The sequence below is a fragment of the Dendrobates tinctorius genome, unplaced genomic scaffold, assembly GCF_039654945.1.
Source record: "Dendrobates tinctorius isolate UK_male_01 unplaced genomic scaffold, ASM3965494v1 ptg000250l, whole genome shotgun sequence".
Lineage (NCBI taxonomy): Eukaryota > Metazoa > Chordata > Amphibia > Anura > Dendrobatidae > Dendrobates > Dendrobates tinctorius.
Genome location: NW_027361917.1, coordinates 20,174,993 through 20,194,224, shown reverse-complemented (window position 1 = coordinate 20,194,224; position 19,232 = coordinate 20,174,993). Strand labels below are relative to the sequence as shown.

At 48.5% G+C, this 19,232-nt stretch overlaps 1 protein-coding gene across 1 annotated transcript in view; it reads right to left on the bottom strand.

The window, feature by feature from the left end:
* Window positions 1-19,232, bottom strand: part of MTR (5-methyltetrahydrofolate-homocysteine methyltransferase) — a 109,127-nt gene that overhangs the window by 38,054 nt on the left and 51,841 nt on the right. The window contains exons 13-19 of the mRNA XM_073557510.1: window positions 7,186-7,298; window positions 6,426-6,566; window positions 6,123-6,308; window positions 4,098-4,277; window positions 3,076-3,192; window positions 1,623-1,763; window positions 38-127 (exon numbers count right to left, since the gene is read on the bottom strand). Of these exons, the coding sequence (XP_073413611.1) occupies window positions 38-127; window positions 1,623-1,763; window positions 3,076-3,192; window positions 4,098-4,277; window positions 6,123-6,308; window positions 6,426-6,566; window positions 7,186-7,298 (968 nt within the window). The remainder of the gene's footprint in view (window positions 1-37; window positions 128-1,622; window positions 1,764-3,075; window positions 3,193-4,097; window positions 4,278-6,122; window positions 6,309-6,425; window positions 6,567-7,185; window positions 7,299-19,232) is intronic.

Here is a 19,232-nt window from a genome sequence, read left to right as displayed (position 1 = left end):
GCCGCTTATTTGCATATTTAAAATTACATGCATTTACCTTGACTAGAGCATATTCTAGTCTCTCTTCCACAGATCCACTTCTCCACTCATCAGTCTGGATCACTTTCTTACCACCAGTAGCTGTGGTCTTAACATGATAAAAAAAAAAAAAAAAGTATAGAAAAATGAAATACAGAATATCCGATGAAATCATACATTTTGTTGTTTTTGACGTCACGGTTTTTAAACGTGATATATGTGGCTTTTCATGCATTTAACAAGAAAAAATAAAGATATGGACATAGTACATTTTATTGCAATTTGTGATAGAACCCCATTCTTGGTTATGTGACATATTAATGCTAGGAGGATATTCACATGTGTATTAGTGACAATAATAATAATAATAATAATAATAAGCTTGTCATCACTCAGCTTGTGCCTATGGTCAGCAAAAAACACTGACTATTTTCTTCATGCATCCTGTATGTAGTTATGAGACAAGATATTTTTGTGCCTTGCATGAGGCACACGGAGGTACAATAAGGACCTACAGATTTATATGGATGTTGTATTATGGATCGTTACATCATGAAAATAGTATAGTGCAGGACACCTGAGACAGCCTTTACATTAAGAGGTATTCCCACCTCCCTCAGTCATGACTGATCTAGCAACACCTGTGTACATGAGGCATCCAGGGTGGTAGAAAGCTGTGCTACACTGCATGGAGGATGGCTCCTACATAAGTGAACAGGAGTTACACAACAGCCCACTCCACGGTCTGCATCATCTTGACCATCAAGCACACAATCAGTAATAGCTGCGGGTTTGACACTGCGTACATCCGCAGCGTCAACCCTGCAGCGGCCAGATGTTCCAGCATAGTGGATGTGATATTAAGAAATCCCACACCCACTATGTGTCCAGACACACCAGCGGTGACGGACACATGGCGCATCTCTCCAGAACACAGCATTTCAATTTCTCCTGCTGACACACTAGTCTCCGTAAAAGAAATTGCATCAATAGAATGTATTGGACGTGGTGAATCCGCACAGTTCAGTGATCACATGCAGATTTTCCTGCGTTCAATAGACGGCAGCACTTTGGACACAGTGATCATGTGCTGTGTCCAAAGCGCTGCCACCACCGGATCGTGTGCACCCGGCCTTAGATTTCAGAATGCAAAGTTGCAGTGGAGCAACCTCATACCCTTAAAGTGGGCAGTTCGATCAACTAAGAAAAGAGGCCCCGTGTATCTGTAATGTTCCTCTTTGTAGCAAAAGTCAGCTCCGAATTTCCGATTCTGGGATTGCAGCAGAAAAAGCAAGATTTTGCAAAGAGCAGTAACATTACAAAGCGGTGACCATTAGGCTATGATCCCACCATGAGATTTTAGTGCGTTTTTGATACTGCAGAATTTTTGCACCTATGTAAAATTAGGTCAGTTGCGTGTTTTTTTGTGTGTTTTTAATGCGGTGCTTGGGACCTTTTTTGTTCATGGGCGCCATTTAGAAGATGTACCCGCTTTTGATTCTGCCTACTCTCTTAAATAAAAAGGCCAGCCCTTGCCTGTTGATAAGAGATCTTTGATATAACTTCAGAACATAAGAGATATTTATTTACTGCTCATTACAAACCTGTGCATATTTTAAAAGCTTATCTGTTGCTTCGGGATCCTTATTCCAAATGAGATGTTCACACAGCTGGAGTAATTCTTTATCAATGTCATCATAGACAGGAAGATTTCCCGCATTTACGATCCCCATGTCCATGCCAATCTACAGATGACAAACAACAATACAACAATGCATCATTCCGCAGTGTAAAGGGCCTTTCACACATAGCAAGATCGCTAGCGATATTGCTAAAGCGTCACCGATTTTGCGAACTCCCCCCACTGGATATCGCTGATCGCGCTCGAATGTCCTGGGCCATTTTTTCCTCATTGGCGTCCCGCTGGTGCCGACTAGCGACGCATGGACGCAGGTGGAAGTCGTCATCATCATCGCTGCGGTTTGACGGGTAACAGCGACTGCCGACTGATCGCTTATCACTGCTGCGTCGCCGGTGAGATCTGCCTGTTGGCAGCTCACTAGCGACCATTTAGCGATGCACCAGCAATCCTGACTAAGTCGTATCGTTGTCGGGATCGCTGGTGCATGCATCGCTAAATGTAACGGGACCCTAAGGCTGGAGTCACACATAGCGACTCAACAGCGATCCTGACAACGATGTCAATGTGTCAGGATCGTTATGTGATCGCTGGTGAGCTGTCAGACAGCTTCACCAGCGATCAGCACAGCGATCCCTGCATCAGCGAGCTGGTAACTAACATACACATCTGGTATCTAAGGGACGCACGTCCCTTGGATACCCGATATGTATGTTAGTTACCAGCTGATCGCTGGTTTCCCGCATGTCACACGTAGCGATGCGTGGTGGCCAGCAGGAGACCAGCGACCAAAAAAAAGTCCTGGCCTTTCCTGCAGGGGGGCCGGTCGCTGATCGCTGTCCCACACAGAGATCTCGCTGGTGAGATCGCTGTTGTGTCACAAAAATTGCTATGTGTGACGGGGCCTTAAGACATGAGGCCATTGTGTCTTTGTGATTTACTTATGCAACTACACATTTGGTTGAAACCCTGGAAAATAAGCTACAAAAATGTAGATTGCTCTGAAGTTAATGAGAGAGCTTCACAAGTCATGAATAGCAGAATTTTAGTATTTATGAAATTGGTGATTTGCTTTCCTATTTGTTGCTAGAAAGAGACTGTAGGGTAGAATAGGAGTCGGCATTTAATGGGATGTAAAAAGTAACAGCATGTGTTCCTATAAGTTGTTATGCCATATGCAAAAAATAAGTAAAATACACTAAATGTATTGTGTGTTTTGATATGTCAAAATACATTCCTGCTGAAGTTTCAGGCAACAAGACCCTCGCCTAATGTTAAAATGAACGGTCATGACATTATGTAAGTATATTTATTGTGCAAACACTGAGATGATACCACAAATAATAATCCCAAAATACAACAGATCCAAAATCACATATCATATGTATGGGATTGAAGACTTCTAATTAAATCCTTACCTTAATAGCATGATAGAGAAATACTGAATGCATGGATTCTCTAATGGCATCCATACCTCGGAATGAGAAAGAAAGGTTGGATAGGCCGCCACTGACCTTTGCGCCTTTTAGTGTTTCCTTATAAAGAACAAAATCATTTGTAATAATTACCAATACTAAATTACAGGGACAGTGCCAGTCACACTCTTTAATGGCCATTTACAAAGTTTCTTCTTTAAAAGTTTTCCCTTAAAGGTGTTATTTTTAAATACATACGTGTGCTATGCGGTTTCATAAATCTGCATTCATAAATGTACATTGTCAAATACCATTTGATAGGTTAATCATGGAAATGTATCTGTAAAAATCAGATGCCATGTGGATGTATTGTGTGGGATCCAATTTTTTTTCTTTATGCACCCATTAACTTGAATTGGCGAGTCTCAGAAGAGTATAGTGCATGAAGCAATTTCTTTCCTCACGAACAGTCGTACATAGAGAAAAGGTCACCTGGACAGTCCCATTGAATAACATGAGTCAATGTGCTGTGCGTGTGCGATCCGATCAAACATCAGACAGTACACAACCGATTTATAAGCTCGTCTGCATGAACTTAGGCTACTTTCACACTTGCGTTTTTTTGCGCTGCGTGCGCAGTGCAAACGCGCATAAAAACGCATCATGCGGTTTTTAATGCGTTTTCTTTTTTTTTGCGCTGCCGTGCGCATGACCATGCACACGTCAGCGCTCCCATAGACTTTAATGGGTTTTGGGTGAATTTTGTGCGCATGCGGTTTTTTGAAACAGGTTCGGACGCACACTACAAAAAAAGTATGCGCATACAAACACGTACAAACGCATGACTATGCACACCCATGTTAAGTATAGGGAAAAAAATGCATGCGCATGTCTGCGCAAAAACTCAGCGCAAAAAAATGCAAGTGTGAAACCAGCCTTAGACCCAGTACGGCAAATAACACAAATATCAATAAAGGACAGGGTTCACATAACCCACTGAATATTTAGTGTTGGTTGCTACTTACCTTTATTGTTTTGGTGGCTTCAATAAAGTGAATGGCATACTTATCATGCTCCTCCATGCCAGTGCCAATAGTTAAGATATTTGGATCAAATATGATATCATTGGGGTTAAATTTCAATTTATTAAGCAAGAGGTTGTAGGCTCTTGTGCAAATGCTGACTTTTGTTTCTGCATCTGTAGCCTATATGAATGGAAATTATACACACATTAACAGTACATTTAACAGGGGCTGGCTCAGGTTCAAAAATGCGTAAAATTGCAGAAGTTCCTTCTTCACCTCTCACTTCCTAAAACTCAAATGTAGACAAAACCCAACTCCTCATCTTTCCTCCATCTCACGTATCTTCCCTACCTCATCTATCTATTATGGTAAATGGCATCATGCTCTCTCCCGCACCTGAATTCCGCTGCCTCAGAGTAACTCAACTCTGCCCTGTCCTTCAAACCACACATCCAAACTCTTGCTAACTCCTGTCGCCTCCAACTCAAAAATATTTCCAGAATCCATCCCCTTCCACAGCCCTTAATCTACTAAAACCCTTGCGCATGTCCTCATCATCTCCTGCCTTGATTACTGCAACACCCTCCTCTGTAGCCTCCCCGCCAACTCTCTTGCACCACTCCAGTCTGTCCTCAACTCTGCTACCCGACTAATCCACCTCTCTCCTCGCTACTCCCTTGTTTCTCCCCTCTGCAAATCCCTCCACTGGCTCCCAATTCCCCAATTAATCCAGTTCAAACTACTAACACTGACCTACAAACCATCCACAACCTCTCCCCTCCCTATATCTCTGAACTAATCTCCCAATATCTTCCCTCATATAATCTTCCAATCCTCCCAAGACCTCCTACTCTCCTCCACACAACCGCCTCCAAGATTTCTCCCGAATATCCCCCATCCTCTCGAATTCCACGCTTCAAGACGTCCGATTATCCACCAACCCCAGATCCTTCAGACAGAACATGAAAATGCATCTCTTCAGGAAAGCTTACAGCCTGCAATAACCATTCTGCCGCATCACCACCACCAGAGCGGCTGCACCCCCGACCTTCTGTCTCTTCCCCATTATCCCGTAGAATGCAAGTCTGCAAGGACAGGGTCCTCTCCCCTCTGTACCAGTCTGTCATTGTAAATTTGTTTACTGTAAATGATATCTATAACTTTGTATGTAACCCCTTCTCATGTACAGCACCATGGAATTAACGGCGCTATATAAATAAATAAATAATAATAATAACAATAAAGTAGTGTTTGTAAAAAACAGCAACTTTGAAATCTACCTTTTAGTAAGAGTCCCTTTTGTTCTCAATAACAAATAATTTTTAATTCTATAGCGTATTGCTTGTTGAGCACGTTATTGACCACCTTTGTAGTTTATAAGAGGTGGCTGGTTTCCTAGGCAAGGAGCGCGCGCTTGCAAGCTATTTGCTATAGAAGCACAAGTCAGTCAGATAGCCAGGTGCACTCAGCTTTAGGGTCACCGTGTTCTTCCAATGCATCAGACAAATTTGCTTTGGTTTGCAGCACTGGAAAGTGGGATGTTTGGGCTCAGCTGTGCTTCTAGAACGGTCAATCTTCTGAAGCGCACCACTCCTGGCACACAGGAAGCCTGGACACTGAGGAGCAATGCACTACTGAAGATAGGGACTTGAGACAGCAGCTTTACTTTGTTAAGAAGTTATACAACTAAACCACTAATGTAAATACCATTCCAATTTTCCAGAAGATTCATGAGTGATGTTACAATTCTTACATGCAAAATAGCATGTGAATAGTGTTCTGAATATGTAACGTCCCTTTTCTGCTTGTAATGCAGCTATATATAAGATAGCAGTGGGCCAAGTAAACGCACTGCCAACCCAATCAGGTGTCAGGTTTTACAATCTTATTTCCTCAGCCCAGAACTACCTTCAAGCGCATCCATTGTGAACAGAACCTGACAACATCTATCTAATAAATATGGCCCTACACAGGCATGCAATATATATGGTCACATTCAGAAACGGACCACAGAAGAAAACATACCTGCCCAACTTCATCAAAAGCCATGATGACCACCGCCGCGCCAAACTGTTTTATCATCTTGGCTTTTGCCAGAAAGTCTTCTTCTCCCTCTTTCAGACTGATGCTGTTCACTATACATTTTCCTTGGCAGCATTTCAGCCCAGCCTTAATCACATCAAAGTTGGAGGAATCAATACACAGCGGTACCTGTGAGGTTAAATATACATTAAAATATTTTATAGCACATCTTTTCTTAAAATAATGAGGCTGCCTGATGTATGCATTACACCCGATTATAAAAATACAGCACAATGAGAGGTTTACCTTCGCAATATCTGGCTCAGACGCAATGTAATTACAGAACCGCGCCATGGCTCTGGGGCCGTCCAGCATGCCGTCATCCATATTAATGTCAAGGACTTGCGCACCCATCTCTACTTGCGCTTTTGCGACTGTAAGTGCTTCCTGTTAGGACAACATATCAGATTTAACATGGTTAAAAAGACAGTGGCAGTAGGGTTTCACCAGCAGACATGACAGTGCACAGCATATCCATGTAATATGATAGAGTCTTCCAGCATTGCTCCCAGTACAGTCCTATACGCGTCAGATAGAAAAAGAAATAGGAAGCTGCCCTAAACACGGGTACTCCACTCTAAATCATTTTTTCACAATTGTAAGAGGAACCTTCCATAGTATTAGATTGTAAGGCCATATTCAGACAACAGTTTTTGTTGTTGATGTGCAAAATGTAAAACACAGCCCAATGGAAGCCTATTTGGAAGTGTACATAAGTGATATTTTTTAAGTATGTGTAGGGGAAAAAAATGCAGCATGCAATATTTTGGTTGCAGTTCCTGCAGCCATTCATGATGTGCACAAGCACACAACTGCGGACGCTACTGCGCCATTTAATACAATGACCGTCTGTCTCCGCCTTACACTCTTCACAGCAACAACTGCAAAAAAAAGTACTCAATGCATAAGAACAGTGCTAAATAGTGGTACCCTGCTGCATCCACACAAGAAATCTAAAATAATACTGACAAAGTAAAAATACAATGCGTTAATCTATACAACTTACCTCATAATTTCCCGCCATAATGAGCTTGGCAAATCTTCTCGAACCGGCCACATTACACCGCTCCCCAATATTAACAAAGTTTGTATACGGCCCTATTCTAAATGGTTCCAAACCTGGTCAAAAGATAATCAAACCCAATTTATGTTACAGATGATATTTCTGAAGACATTCCTGAAACAAAATACTACACTACATTCAGAGGATTAATGTTGCATTACAGCAAAATAGTTTTTGCTCATATATTATTTCACCAGCAATAACCTAGCTATGACATTTATTTCATCATAGTACAGTTGCATCAATTCAATTTTCCATTATATATTCTGAAATACAGTGTCAAACAGCGCTACTTGCCTCCTGCTTGTAATAGTTGGTAGGGAGAAACCTATTACAAGCAAGAGGCAAGGGAAACCCATTACATATGGCACACTGACAATCTGCAGTGCGAGTTTGAGGACAACAATTCTTTTTTACCAATGATTTACAACCATCACTATTACATAGAACTCAAAGCAGAGCAAGTACAAATGAGAATTTACCCCCTCTGCAAAGTTAAAAGCATCTTGGGAAATGTACATTAGGGTAAGATACCAGAGGGAAAGGAAAAAAATCAACATGGCAAAATTAGCACACCGAAAAAGGTATAATATAATGTAAATAATAGTTCAATGCAAAAAAAAATGCTGGCATATTGTTTTAGGTCCTTTCACAACTATAAACACCATTTAATTTTTAGACCACAATGTTTGTTATGAATAATCTAGTTTTATATCTTAAAGATTAATGGGACACTGAGGTCTCCCATATTGCCTGCTACTCTTTGCTGTTAAATGGGTAAAAAAAACCCTTTTTAATATTAATTGTAAATCAAAATTGAATATACTTGATAACATACTTTTGTTATGATAGGTGCCCTGGTTACCCAATTTCAATGCCAGTCTGTTAGACAGACATCTTCCTTTAAGTTCATCACTAGTCACATGCCAACACAGGGAGGAAAAGATGTGCTGGAATGAACCCAGTAGTAGAGACAGAGCGGAAATCATGTTGTAATGAAAGGTGATCACCGTGTTTAATGAATTTATATTAAAACATTTTGCCAGATTTTTATCTGATTGCACAATATTTCTCAACCAAATAACATTACAGGACCCACAATGCTAGAACCATATAATGTGCAAGTCATTAGACCAGCCTGAGCACAGTGCAAGTAATCCAACATACATGGTGGGTACTGTCTGATGTAAATGTATCAAAAGATGAGGATATAAGCTCTACACTATGGGCCCAACAGTTTGGTGCATATCACTATAGCAGTGTAGGGTCATTATACTGTGTGGAGTAATAACTTTTGATTGGAATGACCAACTGTGCTGCATTCTACCAGCACAAAGTGTTTATATGGCGCTTGTGTAATTATGGTAAATAATAAGGAGATTTTTGTGTACTCACCGTAAAATCTCTTTCTCTTAGCCTCTAATTGGGGGACACAGAACCATGGGGGTTATGCTGCTGTCCACTAGGAGGCGACACTATGCATAATCTGAAAAAGATTAACTTTGGCTCCTCCTCTGCAGCATACACCCCTGGACGGCGTCAGCCTTCTCCAGTTTTGTGCCAAAGCATTAGGAGGAACGTAACCAAATAACATAACCATGCCTGTAAGAAGGCTACTATGTACGAGCTCAAAGAACAATGAGAACTCAACCGTAAACAACGGCCCATAAGGGCAACAGGGTGGGAGCTGTGTCCCCCAATTAGAGGCTAAGAGAAAGAGATTTTACGGTGAGTACACAAAAATCTCCTTTACTCTGTCGCCTCATTGGGGGACACAGAACCATGGGACGTCCCAAAGCAGTCCCTGGGTGGGAAGCAATGGACGAATATTGTGCTAGCAGGTCCCTAAATTTGGGGCACTGCCGCCTGCAGAACCAGTCTACCCAGGCTCGCATCCGCTGAGGACTGGGTATGAACACTGTAGTGTTTCGTAAATGTGTGTAGGCTAGTCCAAGTGGCCGCCTTACACACTTGTTGTGCCGAAGCCTGATGCCGAATGGCCCAGGAGGCCCCTACTGCCCGTGTAGAGTGTGCCGTGATACCGGCCGGAAGAGGGGAACTGTTAAGTCGGTAGGCCTCATGTATGGTGGACTTGATCCACCTGGCAAGGGTAGCCTTGGAAGCCGGCAGTCCCTTGCGACTATCTTCCGGAAGAATGAAGAGGGAATCAGACTTCCGGAAAGGTGCAGTCCTGGACACGTAAATCCGCAATGCTCTGACGAGGTCAAGCGTATGCAGAGCCTTCTCCACTCTATGAACCGGAACCGGGCAAAGGGATGGCAGTGAAATCTCCTCATTGAGGTGAAAGGTGGACACAACCTTCGGAAGGAAGGATGGTACTGTGCGGAGAACCACCTTGTCCTGGTGAAAGGCTAGGAAAGGCCGTCTGCAGGAAATTCCGACACTCTGCGTAACGAGGTGATCGCCACTAGAAAAACCACTTTCTGAGACAGAATGGAGAGTGGAACTCCTCTAAGAGGTTTGAAGGGTGGAGCTTGCAATGCTGTCAGGACCAGATTGAGGTCCCACGTATCCAGCGGACGTTTGTAGGGAGGAACCAATCGGGAAACTCCCTGGATGAAAGTCCTTACTTGCGGTTTAATAGCAATGCGCTTTTGAAAAAGGACTGAAAGCGCCGACACCTGACTCTTAAGCGAGCTTAAGGATAACTTGGCGTCTAGGCCCGATTGAAGAAAACCTAGTACCTTCGGGAGGGAATAAGGGAGTGGGACTTCTCCATGAGATTCGCACCAAGAAAAGAAAGCTCTCCAGGTACGATAATAGAGCTTGGCGGAGGCAGGCTTCCTTGCCCTGATCATAGTTGCAATGACTGCCAGTGAAAAACCTGCCTGGGTTAGAATCCAGGTTTCAAGGGCCATGCCGTCAAATTGAGAGCCCCTGAATTCTGGTGGAAGAATGGATCTTGAGACAGAAGGTCGTGACGGTCGGGTAGACGCCAGGGGGCGTCTGCCGTAAGTTGGACGATGTCGGCGTACCATGTACGTCTGGGCCAGTCTGGCGCAATGAGGATGGTCGGAACTCCCTCTTGCTTCTTCCTCACGACCCTGGAGATTAGGGGGAGGGGTGGAAAAATGTACAGGAGTCAGAACTGGGACCAGTCCTGGACCAGGGCATCCGCTCCGAGCGACCGCGGGTCGTGTGTCCTGGCCATGAAATTGGGGACCTTGGTATTGAGATGGGATGCCATTAGGTCCACCTCCGGGGTTCCCCAGCCTTGACAGATCTGGTAAAAAATCTCGGGATGGAGAGACCACTCTCCCGAGTCCATTCCTTGCCTGCTGAGGAAGTCGGCTTCCCAGTTTTCTACACCCGGAATGTGGACCGCAGAAAGTACTGACCTCGTGTCTTCCGCCCAGCGGAGGATATGTGCCACTTCTCTCATCGCCTGGGCGCTGCGGGTCCCGCCTTGGTGATTCACGTATGCCACAGCCGTGGCATTGTCCGACTGTATCCGTATGTGCGAGGCTGCAAGCAAGTGATGAAACATGGATTTTTGTGAGTACTCACCGTAAAATCCTTTTCTCCGAGACGCTCATTGGGGGACACAGAGACTGTGGGTGTGTGCTACTGCCGTCTGGAGGCTGACACTAGGCATACAAAAAACAAGTTAGCTCTTCCTCCACTGCATACACCCTCGCCCCTATAGCGGGCGGAAACCAGTTTAGTGCAAAACCAGTAGGAGGACATACAAAAATTAGCCTTAATGCAATAAATCATATGTCTGAAAAAATGGATCACCCTGTCTTAAATAAGAAAATATGTTAAATAATAAGTATGAGCCAACCGGCTATCAGGGTTGGTGCTGTGTCCCCCAATGAGCGTCTCGGAGAAAAGGATTTTACGGTGAGTACTCACAAAAATCCATGTTTCTCCTTCGTCTCATTGGGGGACACAGAGACTGTGGGACGTCCTAAAGCAGTCCCTGGGTGGGATAACACTCACCGATCCAAGCCGCATGCTTTCCTGTTTAAAGGTGTGCCACTGCTGCTTGGAGAATTCTTCTGCCCAGGCTGGCATCTGACGAAGCCTGAGTATGCACACTGTAATGTTTACAAAAAGTGTGCAGGCTGGCCCAGGTTGCTGCCTTGCATACCTGTTCTGCCGAAGCCTGGTGCCGAAGCGCCCACGAGGCGCCCACTGCCCGAGTAGAGTGCGCCCTTACTCCAGCTGGAACTGGCGTGCCTCTAATACGGTAAGCCTCCTGAATGGTTAGGCGAATCCATCTGGCTATGGTTGACCGTGAGGCTGTGAGGCCCTTCCTGCGCCCTTCGGGGATCACAAACAACGAATCCGTCTGGCGGAAAGGTGCTGTCCTCGACACGTATCTCCTGAGAGCTCTTACCAGATCCAATGTGTGGAGCGCCTTTTCCACCCTGTGAACTGGCGCTGGACAGAAAGAAGGCAGCACAATGTCCTCATTAATATGGAACGAGGACACCACCTTTGGTAAAAAAGGTGGCGGAGGCCTAAGGACTACCTTGTCCTTAAAAAAGGTCAGGAAAGGGGCTCTACAAGATAACGCCCCCAACTCCGATACTCGCCTAATGGATGTTATGGCTACCAGGAACACAACCTTTCTGGATAGATATGCCAATGAAACATCCTGTAGTGGCTCAAACGGAGCCTCCTGTAGTACAGACAGGACCAGATTAAGATCCCAGGCCTCCAATGGTGCTCTGAAGGGAGGTACTAAATGAACGACCCCCTGCAGGAACGTTTTGACCTGCAAATTGGTAGCGATCTTTCGCTGAAACAGGACCGACAGGGCCGATATCTGTCTTCTAAGGGAACTTGGCGCCAAACCTGTGTCTAGGCCAGACTGAAGGAAAGCCAGTATGTTGGGCACAGAGAAGGACAATGGCGGAACCCCGTGTTCCCGACACCACTGGAAGAAAACCTTCCAAGTGCTATAATAGATCCTTGCCGAGGCTGGCTTTCAGGCCCTTACCATTGTCGTGACTACCTCGCGCCCAAACCCCGCCTGGGTCAGCACCCAAGATTCAATGGCCACGCCGTCAAACGCAGGGCCCCTAAGTTCGGGTGGCAGATCGGTCCCTGGGACAGTAAATCTGGTCGTTCCGGTAGCCGCCATGGTACGTCTGCGATGAGCTGTACCAGATCCGCGTACCATGCCCGTCGGGGCCAATCCGGGGCCAGCAGAATTGCCGGAACCCCCTCTGTCTTGATCTTCCTGATAACCCTGGGGAGAAGTGGCAGCGGCGGGAACAAGTATGGGAGCCGAAATTGGTTCCAGGGTATCACCAATGCGTCCGCTGCGACTGCTTGCGGATCCTGAGACCGGGCGACAAACACGCCCACTTTGGCGTTCTTCCTGGAGGCCATCAAGTCCACGTCTGGTGTTCCCCAGCGCTGGCAAATCTGCTGGAACACCTCGGGATGTAGTGACCACTCCCCGGCCGTGATGTCCTGGCGGCTTAGGAAATCCGCTGCCCAATTCTCGACGCCTGGAATGTAAACCGCTGAGATCATCGAGTGGCTCCTCTCGGCCCAGCGGAGCACATGTCCCACCTCGCGCATGGCTGCCCTGCTGCGTGTGCCCCCCTGGTGATTCACGTACGCCACTGCTGTGGCGTTGTCCGACTGAATCCGAATCGGGTATCCTGCTAGCACGTGTTGGAACTGCTGCAAGGCCAACCGTATTGCTCGAATCTCCAACAGATTGATAGGGAGACGAGCTTCCTGAGGCGACCACTGCCCCTGTGCCGTGTGGTGGCGGAAGATTGCCCCCCAACCGGAGAGACTCGCATCGGTCGTGATCACTAACCAATGATCCGGAGGAAAGGGCTTTCCCTGCAGAAGCGACCGATCGCGTGTCCACCATTGAAGAGTCTGTCGGACCTGAGAGGACAACCTGCACGGGTGATCGAGTGAGATCGGGCTCCTGTCCCAAGCCGCTAACAGGGCATGCTGCAGGGGGCGGAGATGAAACTGAGCAAACGGGATTGCTTCCATCGCTGCCACCATCCTGCCCAGGACACCCATCCCGAATCGGATAGTATGGAGGCCTGGCTGTTGAAGTCTTCGAGCTCCCTGTCGGAGTGCCCGAGCCTTGTCCTGAGGGAGAATTACCAATCCCTGGGAGGTATCGAATATCATCCCTAGGAAAACAATCCTCTGGGCCGGCGTGAGGAATGATTTCTTCCTGTTGATCATCCATCCTAGACGAGACAAGGTATCTAGTGTGATGGTGACACTCTCCTCGCACGCTGGACGGGACGGGCCCTTTACCAGAAGGTCGTCCAGGTATGGCAACACCACAATGCCCCGGGAATGAAGAGTGGCCATGGCGACCGCCATCACCTTCGTGAATATTCTGGGGACCGTGGCCAAACCGAAAGGCAGCGCCACAAACTGGAAGTGCCGTCTCTCGACCGCAAACCGTAGGAATCTCTGATGCGGGGGAAAAATAGGGATGTGTAAATAAGCATCCTGAACATCGATTGAGGCCAGGTATTCTCCCTTCTCCATGGAGGATATAACCGACCGGAGGGACTCCATGCGAAAATGCCTGACCCTGATGAACCTGTTTAGTAGCTTTAGGTCGAGAACCGGCCTTACCGCTCCATCCTTTTTGGGCACTGCGAACAGGTTGGAATAAAACCCTTGGGTTCTTTCGCTCCTTGGCACCGGAACGATGACCCCTTTGTGCTGCAGCACTTCGATGGCCCCCCCGTAATGCCTCTGCCCGAGACCTTGACTTGGGAAGCCGGGAGGGAAAAAATCGTGTTGGCGGACGCTTTATAAACTCTATCTTGTACCCGGAAGATATCAGCTCCGTCACCCATGCGTCGCGTGCCACCGCAGCCCATATGTGACAGAACCGGCGCAGACGACCGCCAATCCTGCTGTCCTCGGGTACCGCACTTCTCGAGTCATTTTGTAGAGGGCCTCTGGGACCTGGCCCCCCTTGATCTGGGCGGACGCCCTCGCATCCTACCCAGCGGGTTGGTCCTGTAGGTGACCTGACGCTCTTTGTCATGGTTATAGCGCGCAGGAGTGGGGGTACTGGCCGTTGCCGTCCACGCGGGGGCGCGAAATGCCCGAAAACGCGCCTGAGGCTGACGAAATGGCGTCCTTGTTTTCTGTTGTGGGAGAAAACTACTTTTACCTCCTGTTGCGTCCGAAATGAGTCTATCCAATTCTTCCCCAAATAGTCGGTTACCCTGAAAGGGCAGGGAAGTCAAGGATTTTTTAGACACCGAATCAGCCCGCCACAGCCTTAACCACAAGGCTCTCCTAATGGCGATTGCGTTTGCTGCTGCAAGTGCTGCGCTATTAGCTGCATCCAAGGATGCATTAATTAGATAGTCACCCGCCATTGCGATCTGACTTGTTATCTCGGCCACCTCTGCTGGCAACTCCCTATCCTGCAGGATCTCATTTAAAGAGTCCGACCAGGACATCATGGCTTTGGCTACCCATGTTGCCGCAAAGGAAAGGAAGAGTGCTGACCCTGATGCTTCGTACACCGAGCGCGCTAATCCCTCTATGAGCCGATCCGTGGGGTCCTTGATGGCCGAACCACTAGGCACTGATAACAGGGATCTTGAGGCCAGGCGGGATACCGGGGGATCCACCGCCGGAGACTCTGCCCATTTTTTACAGAGCTCTGGCGCAAATGGATATCTTGATCCTAGCGTCTTCTGTCCCGAAAAACGCTTGTCTGGCCGTTCCCGGTGCCGCTGCACTATATCCTCGAACTCAGGATGAGTGCTGAACACTCTCCGCGGCTTCCGGGCCTTTTTAAAAGACACCTTATGCCCTGCGGTTAGGGTGACCTCATCATCAATACCCAGAGTCTGGTTGACAGCCTCAATGAGACTGTCCACCGTCTCCCGGCACCCTGGGGTGTCCAGGTCCAAGGATTCTTCCACATCCTCTACTGAGCTCTGCTCGCTCCCTGAAAGGGGTGACGGCGAGCGTGATGCCACACTTGCAGATGCTGAAGCACCGGAGGGGCCTGGCGACACAGTATGGGTTCTCTTCCTATGTGCCTGCCTAGAGAGAGTGCGGCCCCTGCAGGCCGGCGGCTCATGTGAGGAGGCAGAACCCTCCCAACCAGGCGAGCCGTCATCTCTACCCCTATCCGGGGCCTGAAGGGTCTCAATTGCCTTTGTTAATGATACCATAGACCGAGAGAGGGATACCGCCCACTCTGGGGGTTCCGGACCCCTGGGCTCTGCTGCGGGGGAGGGCTCCTGGGCGCGTTCGGTGTCACAGGTTTCACATAATTTACTGGTCTGCGCTCGTGGGAATCTAACCCCACAGGAAACGCATGCGGCATAGAAGGATGTGTGCGCTTTACCTTTTCCAGACATACTGCTGGAAAAGGCCAGAAAAAAAATAAATAAATAAATGGATAAATAGATTCTCCTATATATATATATATATATATATATATATATATATATATATATATATATATATATATATATATATATATATATATATATATATATATATATATATATATATAAAGTCCTTTCCTGGCTCCTGCCGTGGGAGGCCCCTCCAGCTGCGTTGGTGGCGGTCTCCGGGGACTGCCGCGCTTTGTGCGGTAAGCTCCTGTGGCCTACCCCGGACTGCCGTCGGGGACTCCATTTTATCCGGCGCCCGCCCTGCCAGAAGGGGGGCGGCGCCGGAAGTGACGCCGACGGACGCCGCGCTGAGGGCGGGACTTCCGCCTGCTGACCAGGCCGGAGCCGCGGCCTAAATTCCGATACCCCCCGCCCCGGATCCTACGCCGATACCGGGGATGGGGGGCGCCGAAGCGACGCCGCCTAAGACGCGGCCGGAGCGCTGCCGCCCACTTCCGCCCGCGGCCTAGGCCGAAGCCGTGGGCTAAATTAATTGCGCTACCCACCTGGGGTCCAAATGCCGGGCCCCAGCGACGTCCTCTCCTCCACCTCCTGTGCAGCCACTGCCCGCTCTGCCCCAGGTATTGGGGGTTTGGGGGGGGGGGGGTTTGGGGGGGGGTGACCTCTGCTGGCCTCTGCTGGCCTCTGCGCCCAGGGCCCTCCGCACCTGCTAGTCTCCTTCTTGGACGGTGCAGGCGCCCTAACTCCGTCTGCCCTGTAGGGCGAGGAGAGGGACCGTCCGCCGCCGTGCAGCACCGCCGTCAAGCGTTGGTGGAGCAGTGGGGGCGCACAGACTAGTCTTGTGCCCGTGTGCAAGCCCATGGTTTCCATACCTAGGGGTGGACAGGGCTAAGTCTGGCATAGTGTCCCACGTCGCGGGAGAGGAGACGTGGAGGGACTCTCGCACGTAGTCGCCCATTGCTGGTTTGGGGAAATCGGATCCTTTCTATAGGATGCGTTGCCCCTTCTCGTCTTCAAAAAATAACAAACACGAAAAATAGATGTCTGGGGAAAAGTCCCAGAGGTGTCCCTCGGTGCGGGAAAGGATACGCGGAGCGATGCTCAATGCGTGCTCGCCCGTTGATGGTTTGGGGAGATCGGACCCTTTCTATAGGGTCCGTCGCCCCTATCTCCTTTTCATAGTGAGAACCGAAAAAAGAAACCTAGTCTGGAGAAACCAGACTGCGTGTGCCTCCCAAAGACACTAAGCAAAAAACTGGTTTCCGCCCGCTATAGGGGCGAGGGTGTATGCGGTGGAGGAGGAGCTAACTTGTTTTTTGTATGCCTAGTGTCAGCCTCCAGACGGCAGTAGCACACACCCACAGTCTCTGTGTCCCCCAATGAGACGAAGGAGAAAGGCTCTCAGTGCCAAGAGGATGGCCCTGATTTCCAGAACATTGATGGGCAATGTCGCTTCCCTCGGTGACCACTTGCCCTGTGCCCTGTGATGTAAGTGCACCGCCCCCCCAGCCTGTCAGGCTTGCATCGGTAGTCAGGATCTTCCATTGTCCTGAAAGAAAGGGCTTCCTTCGTGTAAGCGAGGTTGGTCTGAGCCACCAATGCAGGGACCTCCTGGTTGATGACATCAACCTGAACTCCCTGTCGAGGGAGAAGGGGTTCCTGTCCCAAGATCTGAGTATGGCTAGTTGAAGGACCCTGAGGTGAAACTGGGCAAATGGCACTGCCTCTATTGCTGCTGCCATCCGGCCGAGGACTCCCATGGCAAACCGGAGAGATCGAGGAGGACTGCGAAGGAGTGTACGAACTCTCAGACGGATGGCCAGTGACTTGTCCTTGGGAAGGAGTACCAGGCCCCTGGAGGTGTCGAATACCATTCCCAGGAACGTTACGAGACCGACTTGGGATAGTCGACGATTTCTGTAGGTTGACTAGCCATCCCAGGCGACTCAGAGTGTCTAGTGTGATTGAGACACTGACCTCGCAGTCTTTGAAAGTGGGAGACTTGATGAGGTCGTCCAGGTACGGGACGACTAGAATGCCTCTTGAGTGCAGAACGTCCATGGTGGCCGCCATGACTTTGGTGAACGTTCTTGGAGCCGTGGCGAGTCCGAACGGAAGGGCGACAAACTGATAGTGGTTTTGGTTGACCACGAACCTGAGAAACCTTTGGTGGGCGGGAGCAATTGGTATGTGCAGATACGCGTCCTGTATGTCTATGGAGGCGAGGTATTCTCCCTGCTCCATGGATGCAATGATGGACCGGAGGGACTCCATGCGGAAATGATGGACCCGTACGTAATTGTTGAGCTGTTTTAGGTCCAGTATGGGTCGGACGCTGCCTCCTTTCTTGGGGACTACGAACAGATTTGAGTAGAACCCTCGGAATCTCTTGTTCGCGGGAACCGGCACCACAACTCCTGCTTGAAGGAGAGAGGAGACCGCTTGGTGGAAAGCACGAGACTTGTCTGGTGGTGTTGGAGGAATAGAAAGGAAGAACCGGTTCGGTGGAGCAGAAGTGAACTCTATCTTGTATCCGGAAGACACTATTTCCCTGACCCACCTGTCTTCTGTAATAGGCAGCCAGACCTGCTGGAAGAGTAAAAGTCGGCCGCCTACTGGTGGAGTGTCTTCCGGAGTTCGTGAGTCATGATGAAGCGAAGTTCTGAGGTTTTCCTCCCTTGGGTTTCGCTTGGCCTGCTTTCGACTGCCAAGACCTGTCCGGTCGCTGCTGCGTCCGTGGGTTGTCCCTGCGTGGAGAGCGGTTACGGTTTTGCGCTGGGCGCGAGACGGACCAGCCCGAGGAATTTCGAAAGGATCGGAATCGCGTCTGGTTTCTTCGTTTAAACGTGCGTTTCGGGTTTTATTGAGGGAGAGAGGTACTCTTACCCCCAGTGGCATTGGCTATCATGGTGTCCAACTTTTCGCCGAAAAATCTTCCAGTAAAATACGGAAGTCGCGTGAGGGACTTCTTTGAGGCCGCATCCGCTTTCCATTCTCGCAGCCAGAGGATGCGTCGGATCGTGATGGCGTTTGATGCTATTCCCGCTACACCTCTTGCGGAATCCAGGGCTGCATGAAGCATGTAGTCTGCTACAACTGCTATCTGGACCGCATGGTCCGAGAGCTCAGGATTTGAAGCTTGAAGACCCTCCTGTAGTTTTTTGGCCCAAGCCAGGATGGCCTTGGCCGCCCAAACTGAAGCAAACGCAGGGCCCAGAGAGGTGCCTGCCGCTTCGAAAATAGAACGAGCCATGCGTTCTACTTGCCGGTCTGCTGCGTCCCTGAGGGTTGAGCTATCTGGCAGAGAGAGTAAAGTCTGCGCTGCTAGCCTAGAAACCGGGGGGTCCACTTCGGGTGGATCTGTCCATTGTTTGGTGCCTTTCTGTGGGAAGGGGTACTTCGCTTCCAAATATTTGCGATTAGCAAATTTTTTCTCAGGCTGCGCAAACTGTTTGGTAAGAATTTTCTCAAACTCATGGTGATTAGGGAAGACCTTAGGTGGTTTCTGAACACTTTCGAAGCAAATCCTATGTTCTGGGACTTCCGTGGCCGACTCTGGAATTTTTAGCACCCGATGAATGGCCGAGATTATGTCCTCAACTAGCGCCGTATTGCTAGGGGGAGAAAGTA